Source organism: Thunnus thynnus, chromosome 10 (assembly GCF_963924715.1).
Source record: "Thunnus thynnus chromosome 10, fThuThy2.1, whole genome shotgun sequence".
Lineage (NCBI taxonomy): Eukaryota > Metazoa > Chordata > Actinopteri > Scombriformes > Scombridae > Thunnus > Thunnus thynnus.
In genome coordinates this window covers 30,653,021-30,678,447 of record NC_089526.1, presented here as the reverse complement: position 1 = coordinate 30,678,447, position 25,427 = coordinate 30,653,021, and the positions used below count along the sequence as shown (strand labels likewise).

The window sequence follows — 25,427 nt, the reverse complement described above, 5'->3', positions numbered from 1 at the left end:
AGACTGCAGCCTGCAAAAGAGGCTAGTGAAGAGACACCGCGCTGTCCGACAGTTTTTTACTTTAGCAAGCTGTCATTATGCATGAACAAGGACGCGGCGATCTGAAACCTGCTGAGAAAAAGAACACTGGGTCTTACTGGAGAAATGTCCCAACAGGTCAGTGTGACGTTACAGGATATCATGCACCGTGAAGCTGAGCCATGCTGGTGTTAGTGGCTGAGTCACTGCAGGTTAGCTGAAATCTGCCTTGATGAGATAAGCCAGTGACTACCTAACCTGCTCAATCTCACCTGCGCAGTCCCTTCATTTGAATACTGCAGCAGATGTGTGTTGCAGCATGGACGTACCAGCTGCTTCAGGTTTCTGAAGGGGTGTTTCGAAGCTTAGATTTGCTTTTGTCTTCTTGGGGGTCGACTAAAGTGGGACAAGTAAGCAGATCCCACCACTGCTTGCTGTGACAGCTGTCAGTCATACAAACAATCACCAACACATTCTTTATTTTACACCTCATATCTTAAGTCTCACCTGGACACACACTAAAGGACGACTTCACCGATTTTCAAGTCCCTATGATGAACTTTCCTCTGTCTTGTATTAAAGCTGCAAAAGTCAACCAGATGACGCGGCTTGGACACGTTTGTAGTTTTTCACCCCTTCATCCAACATTGTTTCCCAAACCAAGCTGAAATGGAGACTGTAGACTCAGGGGTTTTTGACTGCTCTGGCAGCATTCTGGCTTGTGTGCAGCTCTCGTTTGCAGTGATCCACATAACAACCTCCAGCGTGCTGTTTGTTGTTATGAACCTTGCATACCGGTACAATATAACTGGACTCCATAAGGAAAAATGTTTTGTAAGTGAAAATAAGCCTCAATAAAGAGATATAATGCTGATCACGGCTAACTTAGTCTGTGCTAACCAACCACTCTGCTGGGAAACAAATTCACCACCTGCCTTCTGAAACACACCATCAGTAGCCTTGGATGGGACCGTGTGCAGTGCATTCTGGTTGTTGTAGGATTTTCCCCTTTAGAGCAATAAAGGAATTTACAGCCTTCTTCTCATTGTCCTCTAGTCATAGGACACGATTTTTGAAAATAATTGCACATTTCTACTACATAGATGACCTAGTTTTAAGAAATCATCATATTTACAGCAGTGAAATTCCTCTTTAAAAGTAAGAGTTGCCATTGAGACATTTAAGGAAGGAAAATTCACCTTGTATTTGGAGAAAGAGGCTGGGACTTTTTGGAATCAGTACTGAGTAATTCTTATTAGTAGGGCAGCTTAACAAGCACAGGTAGTAAACTCACTGTTTTGTCATCCAGACTTCTTGGAGCTGTAATAAGATTTGTTACAGTTAAGCTTCTAATGCAAATACTAGAATCTCTTAATAGCACTGCTACATAATCAAAGCTTTCTAGCAGCCATCAAGGTCTAAATGCAAAAGTGTTTATACTTGTGAAAAGCTTTCCATCACCAAGAAGGGCACTACAATTAATAATACAAATGGGGATAACTGCGCACACCTTCTCTCCTCAAGGCCATGCATGGTGCTGCATCATGATGCAAATGATTGTGGTCTGAAATGTTACTGTTGTAAATGCTAGTGGTACAGAGCCTTTATTCACTGATGTCAGCAACTGCAAACTCATCAGTGTGTAAAAAAATAGATCTATATAGACATACAGATAACTTTTTGTATTGTTTGTTTTTTTGGTAGTTTGAACATTAAACCTCCAACTTATCAGCAACTCTTTCTCATACACATGACTGTTGTGTCTACTATAGTCGCATATGTGAGGGAGTGTGATGTGTGTGTAAGTGAGAATAAAAGTGTTAATGAGAGTAGAGTGGTGATTTATGACCGACACAGCTGCTCATAGTTTCTGATTATCATACAATCAGCTGCTTTCAACTGTTTCATTGTGTTTCAGTGCAGACAGCGTTAGCACAGCCCTCCTGCTGATAAGACCAGACGTACTACGCTGCGGTTAGTTTACTTTCCAAACTAACTATGCTAGGTTTACTGTATGTGAGTGTGCTCAGTGCCTGTTGTGGCAACACTCGTACAACCATGCCCCGTCCACACGAAGAGTCACTCTGCAGCATTTAAAGCCTGTGGTTTGTTTGCCAGCCGTCTGTTTTTATTTTTTAACCCTCCCTGCTGTTTTTCTGAAATGTCATCCATCTGCTGAAGTTAAGAAGGCAGATGATTAACAGCACACACCACCTGGTGGAACCTTTACTGTCACTGTCACTAACCACAGAGCGAGTGGAAACCCCCCAAAAGCCCAGAGAATGTTTAGGTGCTTAAAGTATCTCTCACCTTATTCTGATGGAATACACTTTTTCATATATTGCTTTCAGCCCTTTCATAGCCTTTCAAAATGCCTTTTTGGTACTACAACTGGGGGCACCAAAGTCAGAATTTTTTTTTCTTTTTTTTTTTTTTTTTTTTCCACGTAGTAGGCCTAGCTTTTGAACTAATTGAGTTGTAGTTTTTTGTACTTTTAATGCATTTACTTTTAAAGGAATAGTTCAACAATTTGGGGAAAATGCTTGTTTGCTTTCTTCCTAAGACTGAAATGAGATGATTGATACCACTCTAATGTCTGTGTGTTAAGTACAGAGCTGGAGGGAAACACCTAGCATGTACACATATTGCTTAACCATAGACTGCATATAAAGATGGACATAGCGTGGTGAGACGTCACCCATTAGTTTGCATTGGAGCTGGTTTCAAGCACAGAGTTGCAGCTTATGGTCAGTGGGAAATTTTCCGTTTGGAGCCAGGACCTTCCAAGGAAAGGTGAAAGGTGTTTCCTTTCACACTCTGGAAACACACCTTGCTACCTTGAACCCGATCTAACACAGCTTACTTGGGCTAACGAAAGTTACTTTACCTAAATTGTACAAACGGGGCAGGAATTGTAATTAAGTAGCATTAAACTTACTGAAATATTGCAGCAATAGTCTGACTCAGTGTGATCAATGCCCATCAGCTATACGTCTTCAAATCTTATTAATGGAGAAAAAATGATTAACTTAGTATTTCTAGAGAGACGTTGAGGCTTTTTGAATGGGAGTCAGTTTAAGGTACCTCCACATTGGCTTCAGCCTCCAGCCGTGGTAGATGTTTCTTGGCCGTGACGAAAAACAAGAAAAAATTTTCATCCGTCTGCCCAGCACTTTTATGACAGCACTTAACTCCCCCTAAAACCACAAACTGTCTAATCTAACCTCAAATAGAAACTAGAATAAACTAGATACACCATATTACCAGGCTAGCTGTTTCCACTTGTTTCCACTCTTTATGCTAAGCTAGGCTAACCACATTCTTAAGCCAGACATGAGAGTGGCATTGATCTCATCTCACTCTTGGGAAAAAAGCAAATATTTCCCAAAATGTTGAACTTTAAATTTCCCCCAAAAAACCATGTCTTTAACTCTTCTTTAACTCTGTGACCTAAAAATCAACTTGCTGCTTAGAGGTTGGCAGCGGATGGCCACAATTAAAAAGACCACCAACTCAACATAATGTAATCCAGTGCACTAGAAATACGATATTTGTAAAGTTTATGATGTATGCTGTTTCTCTCTGGTCATTTGTGATGTGACAGTGTTGGACTGAATTTGAAGGTGTTTTTTTTTCTAGATCACCATACTGGGACCTGACTGGGATAGTTTGATCTTGCCACTGCTGCCTCCTGGTGCTCTGTGTTTGTGTGTGATGCTAATATTTACTGAGAGAGAGATGGGGAGACACACCACCAGACATAGGTAGAAGGTAGTGTTACATTAGCTTGACAGGAGGAAAGCCTCTCATCATTTACCCCACTTAAAGCCATTTTCCCAGCAGGCGAAAGCATATTTATTTATACCCCTCTTTTCCCCGCCCTCTCCAGCCCCCCTCCCTTCTGTTCTTTTTTCACCCTACTCCCTTTTTTTTACCCTTTCCTAGTCCCTTGGAGTGCAGATGGCAGCAATATGAATTATACATGCATCTACAGACCAACTGTATCTCAGCTCTGATATCAATAGGGTGACCCTGAGTTATCTCCAGTATCCACTCAGCTCTTCTGCCTCTAGTTGTCTGACACAGACCAAGGAACGGGACCATAGCATTTTATCCAATCACAAATCCAAATCTACGTACCAAATCTGAATTGTTTAAAATCCTTTATCAAATCAGTTTAGGCTGAGTTTTTTCACATTTGTAAGTAAGTTAAGTTATAAATAACTAAAACTCAAAGACTGTGTCTACAGAGAATACAGTTTTTACTGGTGATTTTTTATGAGCTTCTTGCTCCCAATACTGATGATCCTGATTGACAACTATTACTTAAAAAAACACTATTTAGTTGATAAGCTTAAGGTGTATTTATTGCATGCATAAAAGTTTAACTGAGGGATTCTGACTACTGAAACTGATTTGACAGCATCACTTAGATTGTTCCACCAGAGTAGACTCACTTCTCTGCTGATCCTGTTAAACTACAAACGTTAAGTCCAGTCATGATTGTAGAGTGATGTTACAGAGTGGTGCTTCTTTTACCTCATAATCAATCCAGTCCATAAATAAACTGAGCGCAGACACTGGCTTATAAAGAGCACAACACTAGACATAGCCTAGCTGAATTTCATTTCAAGGCCAGTTACTTGCAGAATTATTATTTATTACCTACAGCTGATATAATCTGCTGCAGGTGATCAAAGGTGTCATTTCAAACTAAGAAAGTGACAGTCAGTGCCAGCAGAGATGAGAAGGCTGCCACCTGAATGTACTGTTTATTGATCTTTGTTAATAAAAGAGAGGGATGAGAGCCGTATGCGGGTCTGTATGCTGATGTAGGCATATTTGAAAGGATTGGTATCGACTAAAATAAAGCTTATTAAATGCAGATTCCTTCATTACTGTACTCTGCTGTGTTTTGTCAACTTCTGCCTGCTAGTGCTGCTAGTGTAAATATGTGTGTATATATATATACTATATACATATACAGTGCCCCTAAAAATTCCACAATGGAACAAAAAAAGTAGTGTCCATGGCAACAATCCCACAATGCAATTTAAAGATTTTATAGATGCAAAAATTACGGTAGTGTGACTCTACAGCAGACAGTGATGATGCAAAATGATGATGTTTACTGAGTGTCTGAAATCTGGATTTGTTTACTATGGAGGAAAATATAGCGTGTCCATTTCCAGTCACATTTTCCCAGTGAAACTTCCATTCATATAATTTCAATAAGTTAAGTTTATCAACTTAAAGATGTGTCAAATTTAGTAGCTGCAGCTACATTATTATTATTATTATGTAAATAACCCTACACAGACCAAAGATTTCATTTATAGAAAATCTATGTAGAAAATCTATTTTAGGTATCAGACATGAAGCAGTAAGTGTCATTAGTGTGTCTCAGTAGTTGAAATATAAACCATCAGGATCGGTTTTCATTCATAGATGTCCTCCACAGTATTGAACAGTTCACCTGCAGTGCATCACATCTAGTTTCCTCTTGGTCAGTCGTGCCCAGACACCTTAAAAAGCAACCTGGAGGAGTCCTTGAAGAGGACAAGAGGCATTTCATCTGCACCTTTCTTGCAAATGTCTGAATTAAGCTTAGTGAAAAAGGTATTTTGCCAAACTGGAACTGTATCCAATATGAAACCATATACTAGAGCATAACCCAACACAGACCAATGGCTTCATTTATAAGAAAATCTATGTTTGATTTCTACTGGTGGTGCATGGAATATAATAAATCAAAGTTAGGTTCAAAACACCAAAATTATAATTCATCGGAACTACCTAAAAATATTCATGATGTTGAAATTTCTTTTGTCTTACCTTGTGACTCAGTTCTCCTTGTTTCCTCTTGCTGATGCCCTCAGTTATGAAACTGCAGAAAGAGAAGTCCAGATTGATGCCCGCCCTCTGAAAGACCTGCCTACTCCTTATCCCAGCCAGTGCCCAACATTTCCTCTGCGTTTGCCTGCTTTATTTTAAATTAAGTGAGAATTAAAGTGATTCCAAGTGCCTGTGTTCATGCATTATGCATGTATGTGTTTGTGTGTGATACACAGAGCAGGAGAATGGGAGAGGTGCAGCCAGGCCGGTGGATAATCGATAAAATCATGTCTCATAAATCCCATTTATTAGCTCCGAAATGTGCTGATTCAGGGGCCGGAGGAGAGCTGAGTTAAGGACTGTGGATAATGTACACGGTACCACTGGATGCTCTCCAAACAGGAGATTAGATGGAGAGCAGAGAGATGGTGCTTATACAGTGAAAACTGAGGAATTCTGGTTGACAGTGTGTAAAGGTTTGAAGCCAAGTAGCTGTTGCATAGCCCACAGCTCCTTCAGGAAGACTTTTAGTTTGTGTCTCACAGAATACAAAATAGGAGGAAAGAGGTGATTTCCAGTTAGTGCTGGTGTATGTGCTGGAGTTGCCTGAAGTGAAAAGTATTCCATAAACTACTGCTCTATGTGTAGTTAAATTGATTTTAACCCATCCAACACATCCAGATAGGTTTCTTGTCATGTTTTCAGAAGAATGACGTGAAGTAACATTTAAAGTTTAAAGTTCTGATTCAGCTCAGTGGTGGTTTGTGGGGTTGTTGTGGTCAGGCACTACTAGGCCAGCTGCGTGATGTAGTCCCTCCAGCGTGTCCTGGGTTGAACTTGACCCCTGGAGTTTCCTCTTGGACTGGATCAGAGGACAAATACATCAGCTATCAGAAACAGCCTATTCACTCTTCACTTTCTCTGTCTCATCAGCATTTTAGGTATCAGACAAGGTATACTCTAGGACCCTGTGACATCACTGTGAGGTGTGGTAACAGGTGCACACTTCTGCCCACATCCAACACAGCCATCAGTGATATGGGTGTGTGATCAGAGGTGAAACAGGCTTGAAACTTTCAACCAGAGACGGCAGGTTACATGTGATGTAAAATTTGTCATCTGCCACTGTGTGCAGCCCAAAATGTGTGACTGCGTGAGCTGTAGGCACACATCCAGTGTAGTCTGAACAGAGCTACATGAACGTCAGTCCTCATATCTGTGTCTGTCTTCACCAAGCTCCCATACTGTTTCAGCAGACTCTCAATGGTTTGATTCTGTGGTCGCCAGAAATCCCAGAGCCACTAGTGTTTGTGTTCTTTTGGAACATGAAACTGACTGTCAGTAACTTTCATACTCGTGATGTGAGGATACAGACTATAAATGTCATTATGCTGGAGATATTCTATTTAACAGTATCACATTTTGCAACTTCCTCCATAGAGGACAGATTCCTCAGTAGTCTGCATCACAAACACTCATCTAGCTTTTTATTCTTCTATGTGACCTGCGAGGCTTTTTGCCAGCATGGTTCATCAGGGTGACAGTAGAGGGTTTATATAAAAAAAACTCTCTACACTCAGCCTCAGACACAACACAGGCATGCACACATACACACATTTTGGTCTTTTTGTTTATTCGTCCGGAACGCACGACATTTCAGACTCCACTGATCAGATGTTGGTGACATTTTTAAAACTACACAGACTGGCCCAGGGCCACTATATTTAAAAGTCAAAACTCACATTTTAGCATTCAGTCACATCTCCCACTCTGCGGCACAATGATCACGATGTTTAAATAAGTCTGCAGCTTTCCCACTCTATTTTATTTAGGCTTCTCCACCGTTTTAGAGTTTTATGGAAACCAGACTTACAAATAATTAGACAGCACACTAAAGGGGGATTTATGTGTGTGTGTGTGTGTGTGTGTGTTCAGGGATTGTGGCGTAGTAACACTTCCGCTGTTGTAGCTGACAGCATGTCAGGGCTACAGTGGTTAGAGAGATACCAGGACTGTGTTTTTTCTCCTGCATGTCTCTAATAGTGGTGGAGATGCTGAAGAGTGAAGACAACATTAAGCAAGGTGAAGAAGAAGCCGCAGTTATCTTCTCCTTTTCAGTCACACACATCTAGCAAAGACATTTCTCCTGCAAAACCACCACCACCATCACTGCAATATAAACATGATTACTTTGGTCATTTATTCTACAGCCAAGTCTCCTTTCGATCATAAAATTGATGGTAAAAATACTGCAGGGAATATCATTTAAGTGTGACAGGTGTTGCAGTGGTGCTATCAACTGTTCAAATTTGATGCTGATACAATACATCAAATCCAAACAGCCCTGAAAGAGTTTGAGAGGACACTCAAAACTTTGACTTTGTTCAGATTTTCTGCAACATCACTGCAGCATTTGTAGGAGGCAACAGATTTACTCATAATCTCACCACAAGGGCCACTTAGTAGGTTTATGGAGCTTTCACTGTTATCACACAGTCTTCCTCAGCGGATGGCATTGCCCATTACTGTTTCAAGAGTGAACTTTGAATCTCAGCATATTTAATACTTATATTTATTGTTTATTCAGCCATTCATATCAGTGCAGAGAGATTACAGTTTTAATTCAGTAGGAATGTTCAGATCAAATTAATCAGCATCTATTTCGATAATCGACTATTTTTTTCAAGCGAAAGTGCAACAGCTTTTCATTATCATATATGACAGTAAACTAGAGCTGCAACCAATGATTATTTTCATTATTGATTCATCTTTTGATCATTTTCTCAATTAACTTATTAGTTGTTCGGTCCAAAAAACGTCAGAAAATGGTGAAAAATGTCGATCATTGTTTCTAACAGTCCAAGGTGACGTCCTCAAATGTCTTGTTACTCAGTTTACTGTCATACAGGACTAAAGAAACCAGGAAATATTCACATTTAAGAAGCTGGAATTAGGGCTGTAGCAATAACTGCAATATTGCCGCTATAGACGAGACAACCGCAGCCGGTGCCAAGCAACCGCCATGACCACACTATGTCCACATTTTCCTTTTTGTCATGACGCTATGCCCTTCTTGTCCAGTCCAGTGGCAACAGAGGATCCCACCTGCATTGTATTGTCTTATAATATGATATAAGGAAATACAATACAATTATAATATGATATAAGACAATACAATATAATAACTGTCGGGTGTCCGACGCAGAAACCAAAGGCTGGCTACCTGATAAAAAGAAATTGGGTTTTGAAAGAATTTCATAAGACACTGTGGTCAGACAATTTCCTCAAACAACAGGAAAGCATGTGACCCTGATACCATGAAAACCATCCAAACTGGCATTTTGAGGTTTTCTTATGAAAACAGTGACATGCTTACAGCTCTTCCTCTTTTGTCCTTCCTCTTCTTACTTGAAGTATAAGCAGTCAGAAGGGATGCGTTCCTCTCTGTCTACAGGCCTTCATCAGAGCATTGTGATTTTTAACATCCTCATTAGATTTTTTTGTTGTTGTTGTTTTTGTTTGTCCACCTTTCTTCTGTGTTGTTTCGGGAAATTTACCAGATTCATTGTTGGCCTGGAGGCAGCAGATGTTTCAGACCATGCTACTTAGTTGTTTTAATTCACCATTTGTTTTCATTGTTGCTGTAGATATGAATCCCCCACAGAGGAGCAGAGTTTGCTGTTGGGCATAAAGGAAACTGAAAGACATACATTGCTCCAGGCTTAAATAACACTTAAGTCATTTGTGTTTACATATTCCAGCCTGCGCTCAGAGAAATATACTGTCAGAGTTTTAACGCTGCCAAGAGCAGGTATGAGCTCAGACAGAAATGCATGAGGACACACACACCCAGCAATTTAATTTCCTGGAGAGAGCATCCCAAACAGTTTACAGGATGAGTCATGACAGCCTCACAGGCAGTGTGCAGCTTTGGCTTTTAGCATTTTTCAGAATGACTTGTGGAGTCGTGCAGAGCTGCGATTCATCCTCATCTCTCTTTCAAATAAATACACCTAGACTACACATTCCTAATTGTCAGCAGATGCATCAGCTGTGTGTGTGTGTGTGTGTTCATAGGTTAGACAAAGCAGTAGAGAGCCTGCTTCTGGCTGCACTATATTTATCCCATCAGTATCCCAGCATGTTGACAGATTTGACCATTGTAGAAAGCTGCGCACACAGCACGCACACATTTACATGTGATGACAGTCACCTGTCAGTGATACATGCCACTCTGCCCCCTGCTGCAGAACTAGTTTGCTAACAGCTCATGGATGATGGGCGAGGGTTCCCGTGAGGGTAATCTGAAGCAGAGGACACAGTGATGTCAGTGGAAGCTGAGGGATTTTCTATCGTGTCAGAGATTGTGACAACATAATTGTGATGGAGATTGAAACAAAGGGATAATTGGAGAGGGAGGTGTAGCTGGAAACATTTAGGGACGATAATGTGTTTCATAATAATTATCTGTGACCATCTCATATAAATAAGTCTGTTTTTATACTTACATCATTGATTGATACAATGGAATAGTGATTTAACCCACAGCCGGAAAGCAGCATCTGTTTTTGTGTGTGTGCACACTTGTGTCGTTACTATTCCGTGCACATGTCCCCACTGGTATTTCATGTCTGACACTTACTATATTTAATATGAAGAAAAGGAGATTTTTGTTCTTCTACTGCAAATAGGTCAGTGCATCAGAGAAATCAGCAGTAAACAGTCACATTCACATGCTTTGCTGTCACTGTCTGATGAAATTTAGTAGTAATACAATCCAATTACATGAACTGTCAATAGTGATGGTAATAATAATCTTTATTTGTAGAGCGCTCATAAATCAAGTTACATCGAAGAACAACTAAAACCCAACAATAATAAAAATAAATGGAAAAACTAATCAACATTTTATATTATCAATAGATGAAATTACTATATGTAATAAAAAAAGGTGCTGTCTGTAGTGACAACCCCACAGAGAATTATCACCCCATTCTGCAGTTTCTCTTCAGCTATATGGAGCATTTTAGCGTCTTTCAGCTCATTGTTTTGGTTTTACAGCCTGCTGCTTTAATGTTTTGGTTCAGTCTAACAGCATTCATCAGTTCTTGGTTGCACAAGTTCCATGTAGTTTTCTCAGGAGTTGGTGGAAACCAAAACAGAGCTAAAAGGAGAGTGAATGTTGCTCCGTGTCTGCTGGATGTGTAAAGTTAGCAACAGTTTGCCAACAAGTTCACCATATCAACTTAACAAGGTGATAATAAGTCATTGTACTGTTTACTTGCTTGTTTCTGCTGCCACCAAGTGGCCAAAAAAAACTTGAAAGGTATACAATAAGATAAGAAAAGGTCAAATTTTAAACATACTGCTTGGTGTTTCCTCCTCAGGTAGTGATTTGTTTCAGATTTGTTGGAAATAAAATAGAAGATCTGAGTCACCAGCAGTTTCTAGCGTACTGATGTAAGAAAGAAACGGGAGAAAGCACCACCTTCAAAGTACTGGTGACCAGTGGGAATGCTGGGTAAAAACACCAAACACAGAGCAACTGGTGCTGAGGAGAGAGGGGGATAAAAATGAACTTGAGAACTCACTGTTCAGCCTTTTTATTGTCGTTTCAGCCTTTGAAACTGTTGATCATCTCTTATTGTCCGCTGATTATTCCTTTATTCATTGCTTTGTCTCTCTTCCGTCCCTCTAGGCTTCAAGTGCCCTGTGTGCTCCAAGTTTGTGTCCTCAGATGAGATGGATCTTCACCTGGTCCTGTGTTTAACCAAACCCAGAGTCACATATAACGGTAAGACTGACCGCTTCTTTTTAAACTCTACAAATAGATGGCAAGACCATACAAGCCTGGTCAACAATACTTATATATACTTATATATATATATATAAGAATAACTCTGCTTGTGGGAAAACTTCTTAGCTGCAGCACAGTCAGTAAGCAAATCAAACTAGAACATAAACAGGGACAAACAAAATAACTGGAAATTGTGTGGACTGGACTATGATAGTGTGCAAAATAAAAAAAGTGCTGTCATACTGAAAAAATCACATCAAATGATAAAAGTTGACAATTACACTCACTTCCTTCTAACATTCATAATCATCTTGTTCAAAATATGACTAACTTCCCCATGAAAGTAGACTATCACAGCTCTATGGTTATGTAACTTGATCCTGTGTTTGCAGTCTGCTTCCCTGTCAAATCTTGTGTCATCTCAAAACTTCTAAACTGTAATATTGCAGGGGGGGATGCTTCTCCTATTTGTAAATGATCTCTCATGTCAAATTTAATGGTTAATGTGATCTGGGGACATTTTATAGCTCTGCAAAGTGTTTTTGGTTGTTCCCTCTATTAAAGTATAATTACAGAGATCACATTACATTTACACGCTGCATTGGACACAATCAGGTGTTCTTGCCGAGTTTACAGACTGCTGAGTCAGATGGCCCCACACCTGCAGAATGATTCCTCCAGTCAGACATGTGAAATGTGGATTTTTGAGAGTTTTAAAATTCTGGTAACAATATTTGCTGATATTCCTCTTTCAACATAAAGCTATGGTATAAACAAAACAAGCATTTTTTCTTAAAGATTTGGTAATTAGAGACTTGTGACTAACATCTGTACAGTATTGAGCAGAACATTTTACAGTTATATAAACTTGGTTACTGTGTTATGTCAGATATAGTTTTGGTATTTCTTTTCCGCATTTACTTTTTAGGTATCAGTCAAGATATAAATTGGTAAAGATCTATCTGTGATCAGCTGAAGTCTGCTGATGTTATCAGCCATACAGATGCATCGATGGGTCTGTCTCAGTAAACACAGAGGTAATCAGCAGTGTGTTCAGTTTTACAGATAGATTGTGCCTTGCTCACTCTAAAATGGGGATATACTTGCTTTGATTCCCCACATTGGTTGTGTCATGGATGGTTTAAGAGAACTGGACTGGATGGTCCAAGGAGTCCCACTCTGGCCACTGGGGGCTTGGGTTGGTAAAGCTACATGTCCACAAAATGCAATAAAACCCTTGAACAGTGTGGGCAGTTTGTTGGGCTGTCGCTTTCTATTCAAAATTGAACTACCTTGAGCGTAAGAAATAATTGAATCTTCGATCCGTTATCAGGTCTGTCAACAGGGTCTCCAGCTAGATGTGCTTCTAAAATGCTGGCTTTGTAAAACACAACTGGTCACTACTGTCCGACCAGATTTCGGTTACTGTTAATTGAGTGCAGGACAGGAAACTGCTGGAGCTAGTGTGGCCAGCTAAAAACAATATTGCACAAGTTGAAACATGTCGTCATGACCCTCTATTATTGACCTTACATTCACTGCAGCCCAGCAGCATCCCACCTTCTCTGACCAGCAGTGAATATGTCTCACTCTGTTCCTCACAGAATGAATGGGGAGTGAAATCCAGTGTGACCACAACACAGCGTAGTTTAGGATTGACTACATGGATTGTGTTTGAATTCATTCAAACAAATTATGTTTGTCTAAATCTAAAACATAATTAAACATGATTTTTAGATTGAAAGAAGTCAAATTTAAAACCATGTTTATTTATGTGTACATTGGAAGTTCTCAATGCTGGTGTCAGTCAGGGATGATTGACACTGACCTGCCCACTAGTGGATACACTTTTTGGTAACGCTTTACTTCAATTTTATACAAATTTACTGGAGTAATTTACAGGTATTTAAAGGTTAATTTTTAGGATATTTCACAGAAAAGATGGTGTAATTTTGGACAAATTGGCACAAAAATGGAAAAAAGTGATAAGTTGACTCAGTTGGGTTTTTTAAGAAACAACTGCTAATAAATCATTGACACACAAACTACTTGACGAAACGTTTTCTCTTGTCAGTCAAAGAATTGTTAAGAATCTACTTTATTAAGAATTTTTGCAAATTAAGAACTACATATGAACCTAGATATATTGAGTGTGTACTTACCAACTAAACTTAAAGCTGGAGTGCTGGACTTTTGTCTCCCCCTCTGATGCATGCTTACATCATAGCTACGCTGTAGCCTACTCCATCAATGATGTTTAAAAACAGATAAATTGCTTTTAGCGTCACAAACCCCAAAAATTACACAACGCAGAAGACTAAAAATATATTAGAGTGAAAAACAAATACATCACAAGCCTAACCTCTTCCTGTGCTTCGGATCTGATGAGACTTTTGGTGATTCTGTTGTAAGATTATTCATTACAAATCACCTCATCCTGCGTTTCCTTCTCAGCATGCATGACCTACTTTTACTGCGTGTGTCTGCACAGAGACATGACAGCAGTGAAGTTTAACAACCTTCTTCTTGACTAGAAACCATCAAAGAAAATGAGTACTGCATCTCTGGTGTGTTCATGTCATGTCTTAGTTTGACAAAAAACATGTGTTGAAGTTATTATCTCAGTGCTCTGGACACCAACACACACACACACATACTCAAACATATATATAGATATTATATACACACTTTCCTGCACATTTCCCTTTCAGCTGAATGTTTCCGGGGACAAGTGGAGTTCCTCTTTGAGTAAGTTGACTTCCTGTTCATCTGGGCCAGATTCCTCTCTGACATCCTGTCCTCCAGTCATATGATGATCATTGTTTGATCACTTCCCTACAGTATGGAGAGCACCAGTCAGCAAAGCAGTAAAAAAACCACTGACACAGTCTTTAAAGGCACTGCGCTTCCTCACAGATACTGTTAAATCCAGGGGCCGGGCTCACAAAGCTTGCTAGTTTTAAGAGTGGGTGTGTGTTTAGGTTTCAGTCGGCCATGTCTGCAGAAAGCCTTCTCGCCCTCATCTGCCTTGCAAGATCTTTTTCCATTACATTGTATCCTGGAATGTATGAAAATGTCTCTTTGCTCCACTAGTGGTAAATTATCTCAGCTACTTAAATTTGGTTCTTTGCCCTTAGAGGACTACGCATGATGACCATCCTGACATTTGGTCTAACCTTAGCTAAACATTGACCAACACTCTGGTCCATGACAAGGTGTTTCCAAAACTTACAGCTGCATTTCTATAATATATGTTGAGGACATTCATGCTTCCCAGAGGATCAACCCTCTGTTGATATTTATTCTCTGGCATGATGTAGCCTTGTAATCTATATCCGGTCTGCATAAATAGATATCCAGTCACAGGCCTTTATATTTACACCTGATATTAATAAGTGCTCTTATTAACTTGATTTGGCCTGACTAAGCCTATCGCGTTCATCTCAATGTATTCATTTACACTTAACGCATTAACACATGCTTCTCTTTAACCAGACAAGACATCCAGATACAGAACACATGTTAATGCTGAGTAAATGGGGTCTTAAATTCCAAAATAAGAGACTTGCCTTTTACAACCCGTTGTTTTAAAGTAATGTTTGTTAAGCCTCTGAATGTGCATTATAATCTGTATGTAGATAATCATGTAATGACGTACATCTTGTTTAATGGTAGCCTGAACTTAACATGTAGTCATCCCTTTTTGCTGTCAAAAATAATGTCAACTTTTTTAATATGTATGTATATATATATTTTATTTTATTTTATTTATTTATTTATTTATCAAATAAGGGGCGGGGGGAATGAATGCAAAATTAGGGGGGCACCATCATGCAACCAAAAAATATCAGTTTCTCCCTGGTTTCTGACTTTATTCTCAAAGGAGAAGACAGGACAAGTGATTTACAGAGCAGATACAGTGTGTTGCTGTAGCTGACAGTTTCAGTTGGACTGTAAATATCAGCATGGATATTAATGAGAGTAGTCATGGGTTTATGAGTTTGTGGCTCGTTACTCTTTAATTTGTTATTTTTAAAAACGTATTTCTTGTCATATGTGAGTTTGTGGCTATATAGTCCTCCTGTAAGACAGGAACCCAGTCTCACCTTGAAACTGCTTTTCAACAGGGGAAGATGGTGTAAAGATAAGAGTTTACTGGAAACACAGTTCATGACAGTGTATGTGTGTGTATGTGTGTGTGCGCATGTGTGTGTGTGTTCTTACATCATGGTCACTGAGCCCAGTGATCACAGCTGCACTGTGGTGTTTATGGCCATTCTAACAAGATAATCAGCCTCTTAGGCTTTCCCTCTCTCTACTACACACACACACACACATACAGAGAGAGAGAGAGAGAGAGAGACATGACCTTAAAGATCTTTAATCAGCATGTTTATGCACCTCTCAGTTGTTTGCTTTTAGCTGTACAAGGACAGCCCTCTACTATAAAACACACACACACACCAGCATGTGTAATTTACCAGTAGTCTGACCATTTACAAGCAACATCACATTGATCAATATTTTCTATTGATAGATATAATCTTATGTGTAAGTCAAGTATCAAACGTGTCTTTGTAATTCATCAGAACAGACAGACATATAAACAGGTATTTTACCACCCCTGACTTCAGACAAGGGGCTGTAAAATAAAAGTGCTCTAATCTGTCACTGACATAACTTCACAATGATTAACGCAGCCAATCAGAACGACGCTGCTGGAGTCCAACACAGCAGAGACAGTACATGATATAGGTGAATATTCTCTAGACTTGACGTCAATAAAAGCTGTGGTTTGGCCTTGACACACATATACACAGAGAGGAACGTCTGACCCCTAAATATATCCAGCGCTGCTTCATGACACAGACACACAAAACAGCAGCTGTCATGTGATCATAACATCCCAGCTCCTCCTGTCTGTGTGTTAAACACCGACAGCACAGAGGTCAACCTGCCGCAGTAAACACACCTCCTCCTCCTCCTCCTCCTCCTCCCTGATCCCTGATCCTTCCTGCTGGGGTCATTACAGAGGTCAAAGATCAGCGAGACAATTTTTAACCCATAGCTGTTGTTGTTGTCTGGCTTTTTATCAGTGTTGCCAAAATATTTGGCATTTTGGTTTTAGAGCTACCAGTATCGATATTTTTAGACTGAATGCACAGATATATATATATATATTCTGAGACAATATTTAATGGAACATCTTAAAGAGCAAACCATCATGGGACAGTAAAACTCTTCAGTAAAATCCAGTGATGACGTTCTTGTAGGTTTAGCTGGAAGGGAAGCTCTGTTATTCATTAGGCTTATAAAATGAAGACCTTGAACTTATCAAAAGCAGTAAATACTGACTAGTTCATATTAAAGTGGCTCTCTATCCACCCTACACTCCAACATGAATAAACTACTGCGGTCTCTACATTTTAATCACATTTGATATATGAATATATGATAGTATAGAAGATGAGTATAGAAGTATAAACAAGAAATCTGATGTGGAACATACTATGACTGACATCTTGGTTGCACAAGTTCCATGTCCAAGCATGCATCAGTGGACAAAATCTTCTCATCTTTAATGAAAGAATAGGAAATGTGATTAATTGACTCATATCAGTGCTAGCCTGGCTCTGTGTAAAAGTATAAAAATATATCTATATGTCATCTCTCACGCTCACTAATGAACATATTACTCAGGCTAATGTTTCCCCTGTTTATGCAAGTTGGTTCACCACTTCCTGGTGCCAGCTTTGTGGTACACACACAGACATGATATCAGTATTCATCTTCTCATCTAGGCTAACTCTCAGAAAGAATAAATGTATTTGGATTATTTCTTTAAAAGTACTCTACAGATTAAGCATCAAACACCTACAACAAGACTCACGATGGACAGTTTGAAAATCATCAAAATGGCTATCACCATGCATTCTTCTTCTTCATCAATACCTGGTGCCTACTTTACCCACAATGCATTTTGACCACCAACAGTTTAGTTGTGTGTGTTATGCTGCCTCCCCACACACATGATATGGCTCTTCAAGACTTTCCAAATTTTGTTGTTCTAATGGATCAAATTCTGATCATACAAAGAGTCATTGAAGGAGGGGCGGTATTTACAGTTACAGCTGCTCCTTTTGTAATGATTGTTAATGGGGGAAAGTATTTTGTTGTGATCCTGCAGTATCTACTGCGGCCACTACACCACATGATTTATGAACATGTATGAGAACATGCAATGAGACAAATGAGTCTCCTCATCTAACTGTGTCTTTCAGTCGTCGGGGTGTGGAGAGCAATAATGTTCAGCAACTAAGACTAAATGTTAACAAAGCACATCTCTGCAGCATACATCAGTGTTATTCTCCTTTCTGTCTCTGACTGTGTGAATGACTGGCTGACGGCACTGTCAGTACATTAAAGATGTTTTCCCCTCAGCTGAGCTGGATGCCATGTGCTACAGCCCATAATAACTGGCTTTTCCAGGCCTATGTGGGTTAATCCACTGTTACATAAGGCCAGTTCTAATGACTCTGTGTGTTTTCCTGCAGGTGATGGGTTTAATGGTGCACACGCTGACTTCCACTTTAGACCCGGACCGATGCTTTACATAGCAGAGGAAGATGAATATTGTGCAGTGTACACACACACACACACACACACACACAGACTGAACACACAGACTGAAGGCAGGGGGTGGCAGAGGTATTGTAGAGATTTCCATGCGGTAAATGTTTGGTGGTTACTCATGTGTGTCTGGTGTGGGTATGTGGCCATCTGGACAACTAACCAGATAGTCAAGAAAATTACTGTTGTTATTCATATTCACCAGAGGAAAACCTCCTTTTAGCTTTAGAACTCTGTGAGTTTTCCTCTAGCACCACCTGCAGGACAAAATGAGAAGTTTGCAGACAAGACGTCTCAAAATCTAGTGAGAAGATTGCAACAAACTTTGTTACATATTAAAGAGATAAAGAGACTGTATGTCTGAGGCAGGATACAGTTAAACTCCTTAGACTCTTATGCAGTAAACCTGTATGGAAAAGAATATTATAAATAATAATAAAAACACAAATAAAACTAACTTATGTTAAATTTGAAATAAGACAAATGAAATCAAATGAACATAAAATTTCAGCCAGTAGTGTATTTCTTCTCCGCTTTGCTGCACTGCAATTTCTGTTTATATAACCTGATGTTAAGATCCACTATTATTAAAGATTGAATTGTAGGATGTTGGATGTTGAACACAGTAGCTTATATATCTCGTTGGTGAGCCTTCAGAATTGTGTTAATAAAAGAAGAATATCTGTGATGTTTTGTACATCTGCAAACCAATACACTAACCTACTGCTCATTTTTGCTAGAATAGAATAGTTTCAAAGGCAGAGATTGTCTTATGTCCCTTTTTTTTATATGAACAAAAGGTGTCATGTAGTCATAGAGTCCTATAATCCATTCTAATAAGCCTGTGGTGTGATGTGTGTGCTGTCTTCCAGAGGACGTCCTGACCAAGGATGCAGGAGAATGTGCAATCTGCCTGGAGGAGCTGGTACAGGGGGACACCATCGCTCGCCTGCCCTGCCTCTGCATCTACCATAAAGGGTATGAAAGACTGTTTAGCTTCATTTCTTTTACATGACAAAGATGTGGATGAGCTTTATTCCACCATTATTTATGAGGCAGTTCTCCATAGAACCTCCACCACAGGTTTAGACTGGTTCATTTACAGATGTTCGATTAGGATTTGAGTTTAGAAAGTTTAGTTTAAGGACATAGCAAGGACATTGTTTTATTTGTTAATATACCTGAATCAGTGTGATATAATAGCCACATTAGGATTGTGGTAAACAAACAAGCACAACAGCAAACCTGCATACAAGGTTTTTCACCCAGGCAACCACAAATATGCTCCTAATTAGGACTGAATGCTGTATCTCTTGATCTTATGCAGACTGAGCATTTTTTCAGTTTCTTGCATTTTCAATTTTGTCTCCTAACGTACAGTCATCATCACAGACAATAGTCAACATATAGAATGAATAAAAGTCAACAGTCTCAATCCTGATTGGTTCACACAGCCCACTAGGTATAAATGGGAAAACACATTCACGTTTATGAGGAGCTCATATGACCTGACATGACCACTTCCACCACAGATATCCAATTAAAAAAGACATTTTTGGAGGCTTTAAATTTTTCTGTTATGAAACATTTCAAGAGTACTGATGTTATCATAAATAATGGAAAACTGAATTCATCTTGTCTATATCTGATTTATTTAAACTCATCTGATGGTTTGAAAATGCATCAGGCAAGTGTTTAAAACTTCAGTTGAGTCAAACTCCCTGATCCTTAATAAAGAAGTCAATATAATAATCCTGCATTGTGTAATAGTGTAATAAGAAATCTAATGAGTCTCCCCTGTGCACTCTGTGTGTTAGGATGATGAAATATTGTATTAAACAACAGACTAAAGAGACATCTCATTTGTCTAAAAACAAATTCTTGTTTCCTCTTTCCAGCTGCATCGATGAATGGTTTGAAGTGAACAGATCATGTCCAGAGCATCCATCTGATTAAAGCTTTTTTTGCACAGGTAAAGTTTTACCAAACATCTCAAGGTGACAGATAAATTGTTTTCTTGATAGTTTTTGTATGATTTTTGGAAATTTTACTTTTTTTTTTTACTAAATATTCTCTGTTGGTTGTTGGATGACAGGTACCCACGTTGAGCGAGATCTACTTCATTAGCACCAAAATGAAGTGTGGATCCAGGGAGACTGCTGGACGCCGTGACCACTGTGATCAGTTTAACCCCACCCAATAATGTAGTACCACGGTGTGCCAAATCTCATTTAAGCAATCTTCAGGGATACAGACTTTTCTGTTTATGTTTGAGTTGCACATCCACGCTCAGTCTCAGACCGGACGGACCGATCCGCTGACTGATACTCACCTCGCATCCTCCCCAGCCCTGACGGTCAAAGACACACGGGGCGTTACGACAGGCAGGGCTCTCTCAGACAGCAGACGTCAGCTGATTGTATGCCAGGACACCGGAGGAGGTGGACATGGTCCTGGAGGTGGGGGCAGGGTGGAGGGAGGGTGGATTATCCCTCTCCCTTCTTACTCTGTCCCTCCCCTCCTCCTTCAGCATCAGTGTCTAGCAGTGCCTTGTTGTCATGCCCAGCTGCAGCAGGGTGGTGGAGGGGGAGCAGAACTAGCTGGACAACTGCATGGACCTGCAGGACCATCTCACCTCCACTGCCATTCTACCAGTCCAGGAGAAACAAGCCAGAGACATGACATGTTGCTCACATTTTCAGAAAAGCTGCATCAGCTCAGACATTTTCAGAACTGAAGCTGTTGCAACAATGGTGCCAATCAACTGTGAATATTGTCAAACACACACACACACACACATATATATATATATATATACACACACACACATTCATCAGTGCTTTCCAATAAATCACACCATGGAGTAGAGGTCTTCATGGGAACAAAAACCTGCACCCAGTCCTGAAGCTATCTACCTGAACCTGAGCTGAAAAGAAATATGCAGAGATTGAACCACATCTGTATTTTCTGACCTTGAAAAATATCAGTCAGTCACTCAATGTCCACTTACTAGCTTTTTAGAAAGTTTTCAACTGCATCTCACAGTCTTCACTGACAGATGGAGTCAGCTCTATCCGATGATGTAGACCATGAGATGTGATTGAAAGCACCAGTAAGTAGGAGTTTCTTTTTTGTCAAATTTACTGTTTTTTCAGCTGTTACTTCATAGAAAAAGAAGCTCAGACTGTTTTCATCATGTTCATCATAGTCAGATGTCATTTGTATAGGCTGAGTATTCATTATAGCCTGTCATAGTATTAGTAACAACTGAAGGTAAACTGGTTCACAGTTTTGAAGTTGTCATTTAATGTATCTTTATTCTTTGGTAATGCAGAGTAACAACACATACTGTGCATCTCAGCTGATGTTTTCTTCAGTGTGCAGGCTCAGTAAACCCATATTGAGGTTGGCTTCACTGCCTCATAGTTTGGGGTCCCAACAACCACTATGCTGTCTGTATGTGTAAAATAAATGGATTAATTGAGTTGAACAATAAAATAGTCACGAATAGTCACAATTTCACACAGCCCAAGGTGATGTCATGAAAGTGCTTCTTTTGAATGACTTACAGTCAAAACCCCCAAATATTTACCTAATAGTAATATAAAACAGACAAAAGCAGGAAAGCATCACATAGGAGAAGCAAAAGTTGCTAGAATGTTTTCTTTAAACAATGACTTAAAATGATTGTTGATATTTTTTTCTGTCAATAGAATAATCGATCATTTCAGCTTTAATTCAGTTTTTGTCTTTTCTGACCTTAATAAAATCCAACACATTATTCTCTTTGGCTGCTCTTGAAACGTAATCAGTTCAAAATTATGTTTCAAAGCAAATATCATAAGATTATGAAAAGTCATTAAATAAAAAGATCAAGGTTAATCTGATAATTAGAGTCAGGTGCAACATAATATGAACAACACTGTTGGAGATCATGTAGCATTACATTGACTCAAAAAATGAAAGAAATAAAATAAAAAAAATAATAAAAGAAATAAACAGATATAACAATAAAAAATAGTTATTGGAGTGGGTTCTGGGTAGAAAACCTTGTCACTATTTAAATATTCATAAGTCAGTGTACTGCCACACACAGTTTCTTTGTAATCTGCTTTGTGCTCATTTCTATGCAGCGCTTGATTCATTCTTCACTGTAATAACATGTTTCAAAGAGGCTGATCATCACTGAGCCTGCACACAGAGGAAGACACCAGCTGAAACAAACTCTTTTGCATTACAACAGAATTAATATACAGCAAATGTGAACATCAAAACACAATTTTTCTGTAAAATTGCTAGTTTAATCACACCGGGTCATCAACAAACATCATTTCAATCACGGTTGAAGCCAGTAATGTGTGGTGTGTCGGCTGGTCTCGGGTCCTGGCAGCTCCAATCAAAATTTCAATCAAAGTTCTTGCATTTCTACAGACCCAGACCAAGTGAAGTTGGCCAAGGCAACCTTGGAATGACTGGACTTGTCGGGTTTTCAGGGGGTCAGGTTTGCCTGAAGACCTCTACCGTGGAGTCTACAGATTTTTAATCCAGTGAAAAACCATCGCATCTGAATTCACTGACAAGCTTGCCTCCAACCAGAGAGGAGGAGCTCATCGATGACATCACTGAGTGGATCCCAAAGCTCAGAAATTCTTTTAGAGTTTATCATTGTTTTCTTTCACAACCTCCTTTTGTCTACGACTCAGATCCCAGCGCTCATCTCACCATCCTGATCATAATGTTATACTGAGGAAAACAAACTGCTTCTTTATCTCCTCTCTAGAAACTTCGTAAGAAATGTTGTGTAACTGTGCCTCCATGCGGAGGTGTGTAATGAGGGTGTGGACATTTTTTCATCCAAAAAATGTTGGTTAACAAGAGAGAAATTGTCCCAAATGTCCTCCACCTGCCCTTGCTGCTGTTTCTCCTCACGTCATTTAGTTACCTCCTGAAAGGACAGGAATGCTTCTGAGTGAGAGGAGGATAGTTCATGAGAAATGAAGTAACTTACTGCAATTAATCAAGTGGACATAACACATTATAACATATTAATGAATCAATTTACAATCATGATGATTATGAGTTCTTTTCAGATTTTGTTTGTGCTACACCCAGTTGACATGAGCCACAGCCTCATGTAGTCCTAACACACACTGATGGATGAATGTCTTTCTTCAGCCTACAAGATACTGGAACTAAAGGGACACTCCACTGATTTTAAATGGCAAAGTCAGTTACTCATCATTGTTGATCCCACCCAGCCTGTGAAAACAGAACGCTCTCTGTGGCTCTGGAGGAGGTAATACATAGGTAATCTCACTTTGGGCTTGGACAGTACAGATTTATACCAGAAAGTCTGTCAAAATTGCAACTGTGAAACTCATGTTCTAATATATCCAACTTTGTGCTAAATAATACAGAAGAGTCCGAATAAGAAAACAGATGTATATTATTTAAAGTAATTAAACCCAAATTTTATGGATTCAGTGCTATATTGGCATTAAAAGTCAGGATATCTCGGCCTCTGCTGCTTCACTTTTCACCATCCTGTCTTTAATCTGTCTCACAAGTCCTGTCACTTTATGAAAGTGCAGTACTAAATCACTGGAGTACCCCTTTAAAGCATATCATCCTTTATGTAATAATCCTTTACAATTTTTGCTTTTATCTTTCAAGTTCTTTTTTTAAAATATATTTTTCCACTATGTCTTGTTGTGGCCGGGGTTATAATACGGGGTCAAAGAAACTGCATCAGTTTCTGGGTCACTGCAGAAAAGTGGAGTGAACTTTTGGAGTTTTGGGATCCACCCCGCCACACTCATGACTACTGCTGCTTCATCATACTGGACATATAACCTGACAGCCACACAGAGATTAGCTGAGCCATGTAATACACTGTCCCCACCACACGGTGGTGCTGCAGACTCATCTGAAAGTGTGAACTCTCCTCATCATGCTGTTCTCTGTTGGCAGCAACAGTCTGGACATTGGCTGATTGATGGACATTTCACAGGGCTCATACTGTACCTTTGTCTCTCACTTTGACTGACTTCTGCAACCAATTATTATTTATCATTGTTTTCATAACTGATTACTGGAATGATTTCTGTGAGCAGGTTTGACTCTGACTAGTGATGTCTTTTAATTTCTGTCTGAGTTTTAGCGGAAAAGTGCAACAGATCTGGCCTTAATAGATACAATGATGACATTCAACTTCCTGTCCTTGTGGGTTTTTTTTATTGTTCCTAACAGCTGCCTCCAATAGCACAATGACTCATTCACCTCACAAAAAGACAAGAACCTGTAAGTTAGGATGAAAATGAAGAAGTGCAGAGGAAAAGCCAGTGTAAGATGAAGTAATACAAGAGAGGTGGAATTTGAGAAAAGCTTAAATTCTATGGTGTGACATAGTCTGACATTGTGGGAGATAAGAATGGAGCAGAGTTTAGTTGCTATCACATATGTTTGGTGTTTTGGTCATGTGATAACAAGTAGAGGTAAATTGGGGGAGATAGTAACTCCTGTCTCTGTTTAAGGATGGTTTCTAGCATCACATGTGGACAGCCTCCTTGATTTTTCTGGTTTAATGACCTTTGACCCAGACATGATGTCAGACATCAGCAGTCTATGAACACCAGAACACAACTAAACCAAGCAACTCCCTCCACTAAGGGAGGCCATGAGATGTGGCTGAAAGCTTTCAAAAGTAAGTGGACCTTGTGACCATTTGTCAGATAAACAAAGCTGTTTTTCAGTCAGTTTGTAAGGAGACAATTGAACTAGTGAGGCAGTAATCTCTTTATTTCATTGCTTTACAACATTTACAATATGCTGTAAAGTATATCATAACTTTATGCTAAATATTCTATGAAAGCAGTCAGAATTTACCTCGTAGCTTTCTCTCTAGGTTGGGTCAACTTCTGTTCTCCACTGCATTTTGTTTTGCAGCTATCGTCATACTCACTTTGAGTTTCCCCGATTGCACGTGCGTTGAGAAGTCCCCTGGATGTGGTGGTGTCGTGTGGGAGGAACTGGGAGGGTTGCATGTCTTGACTCAGAACTACATTGGTGCAGTCCTAAGACAAGCCTTATATGAGCTACTACTGAATCAGTCAAGCACTTTTTAGATTTTTCTTTGTGTTTTAATCAT

The 25,427-nt window shown here is 39.5% G+C and overlaps 1 protein-coding gene across 1 annotated transcript in view; it reads left to right on the top strand.

Moving 5' to 3' along the window:
• Positions 1 to 24,490, top strand: part of znrf2b (zinc and ring finger 2b) — a 37,566-nt gene extending 13,076 nt beyond the window's left edge. The window contains exons 2-5 of the mRNA XM_067602481.1: positions 11,552 to 11,647; positions 19,153 to 19,258; positions 20,179 to 20,252; positions 20,376 to 24,490. Of these exons, the coding sequence (XP_067458582.1) occupies positions 11,552 to 11,647; positions 19,153 to 19,258; positions 20,179 to 20,236 (260 nt within the window). The 3' untranslated portion in view covers positions 20,237 to 20,252; positions 20,376 to 24,490. The remainder of the gene's footprint in view (positions 1 to 11,551; positions 11,648 to 19,152; positions 19,259 to 20,178; positions 20,253 to 20,375) is intronic.
• The last annotated feature ends 937 nt before the right edge of the window (positions 24,491 to 25,427 follow it).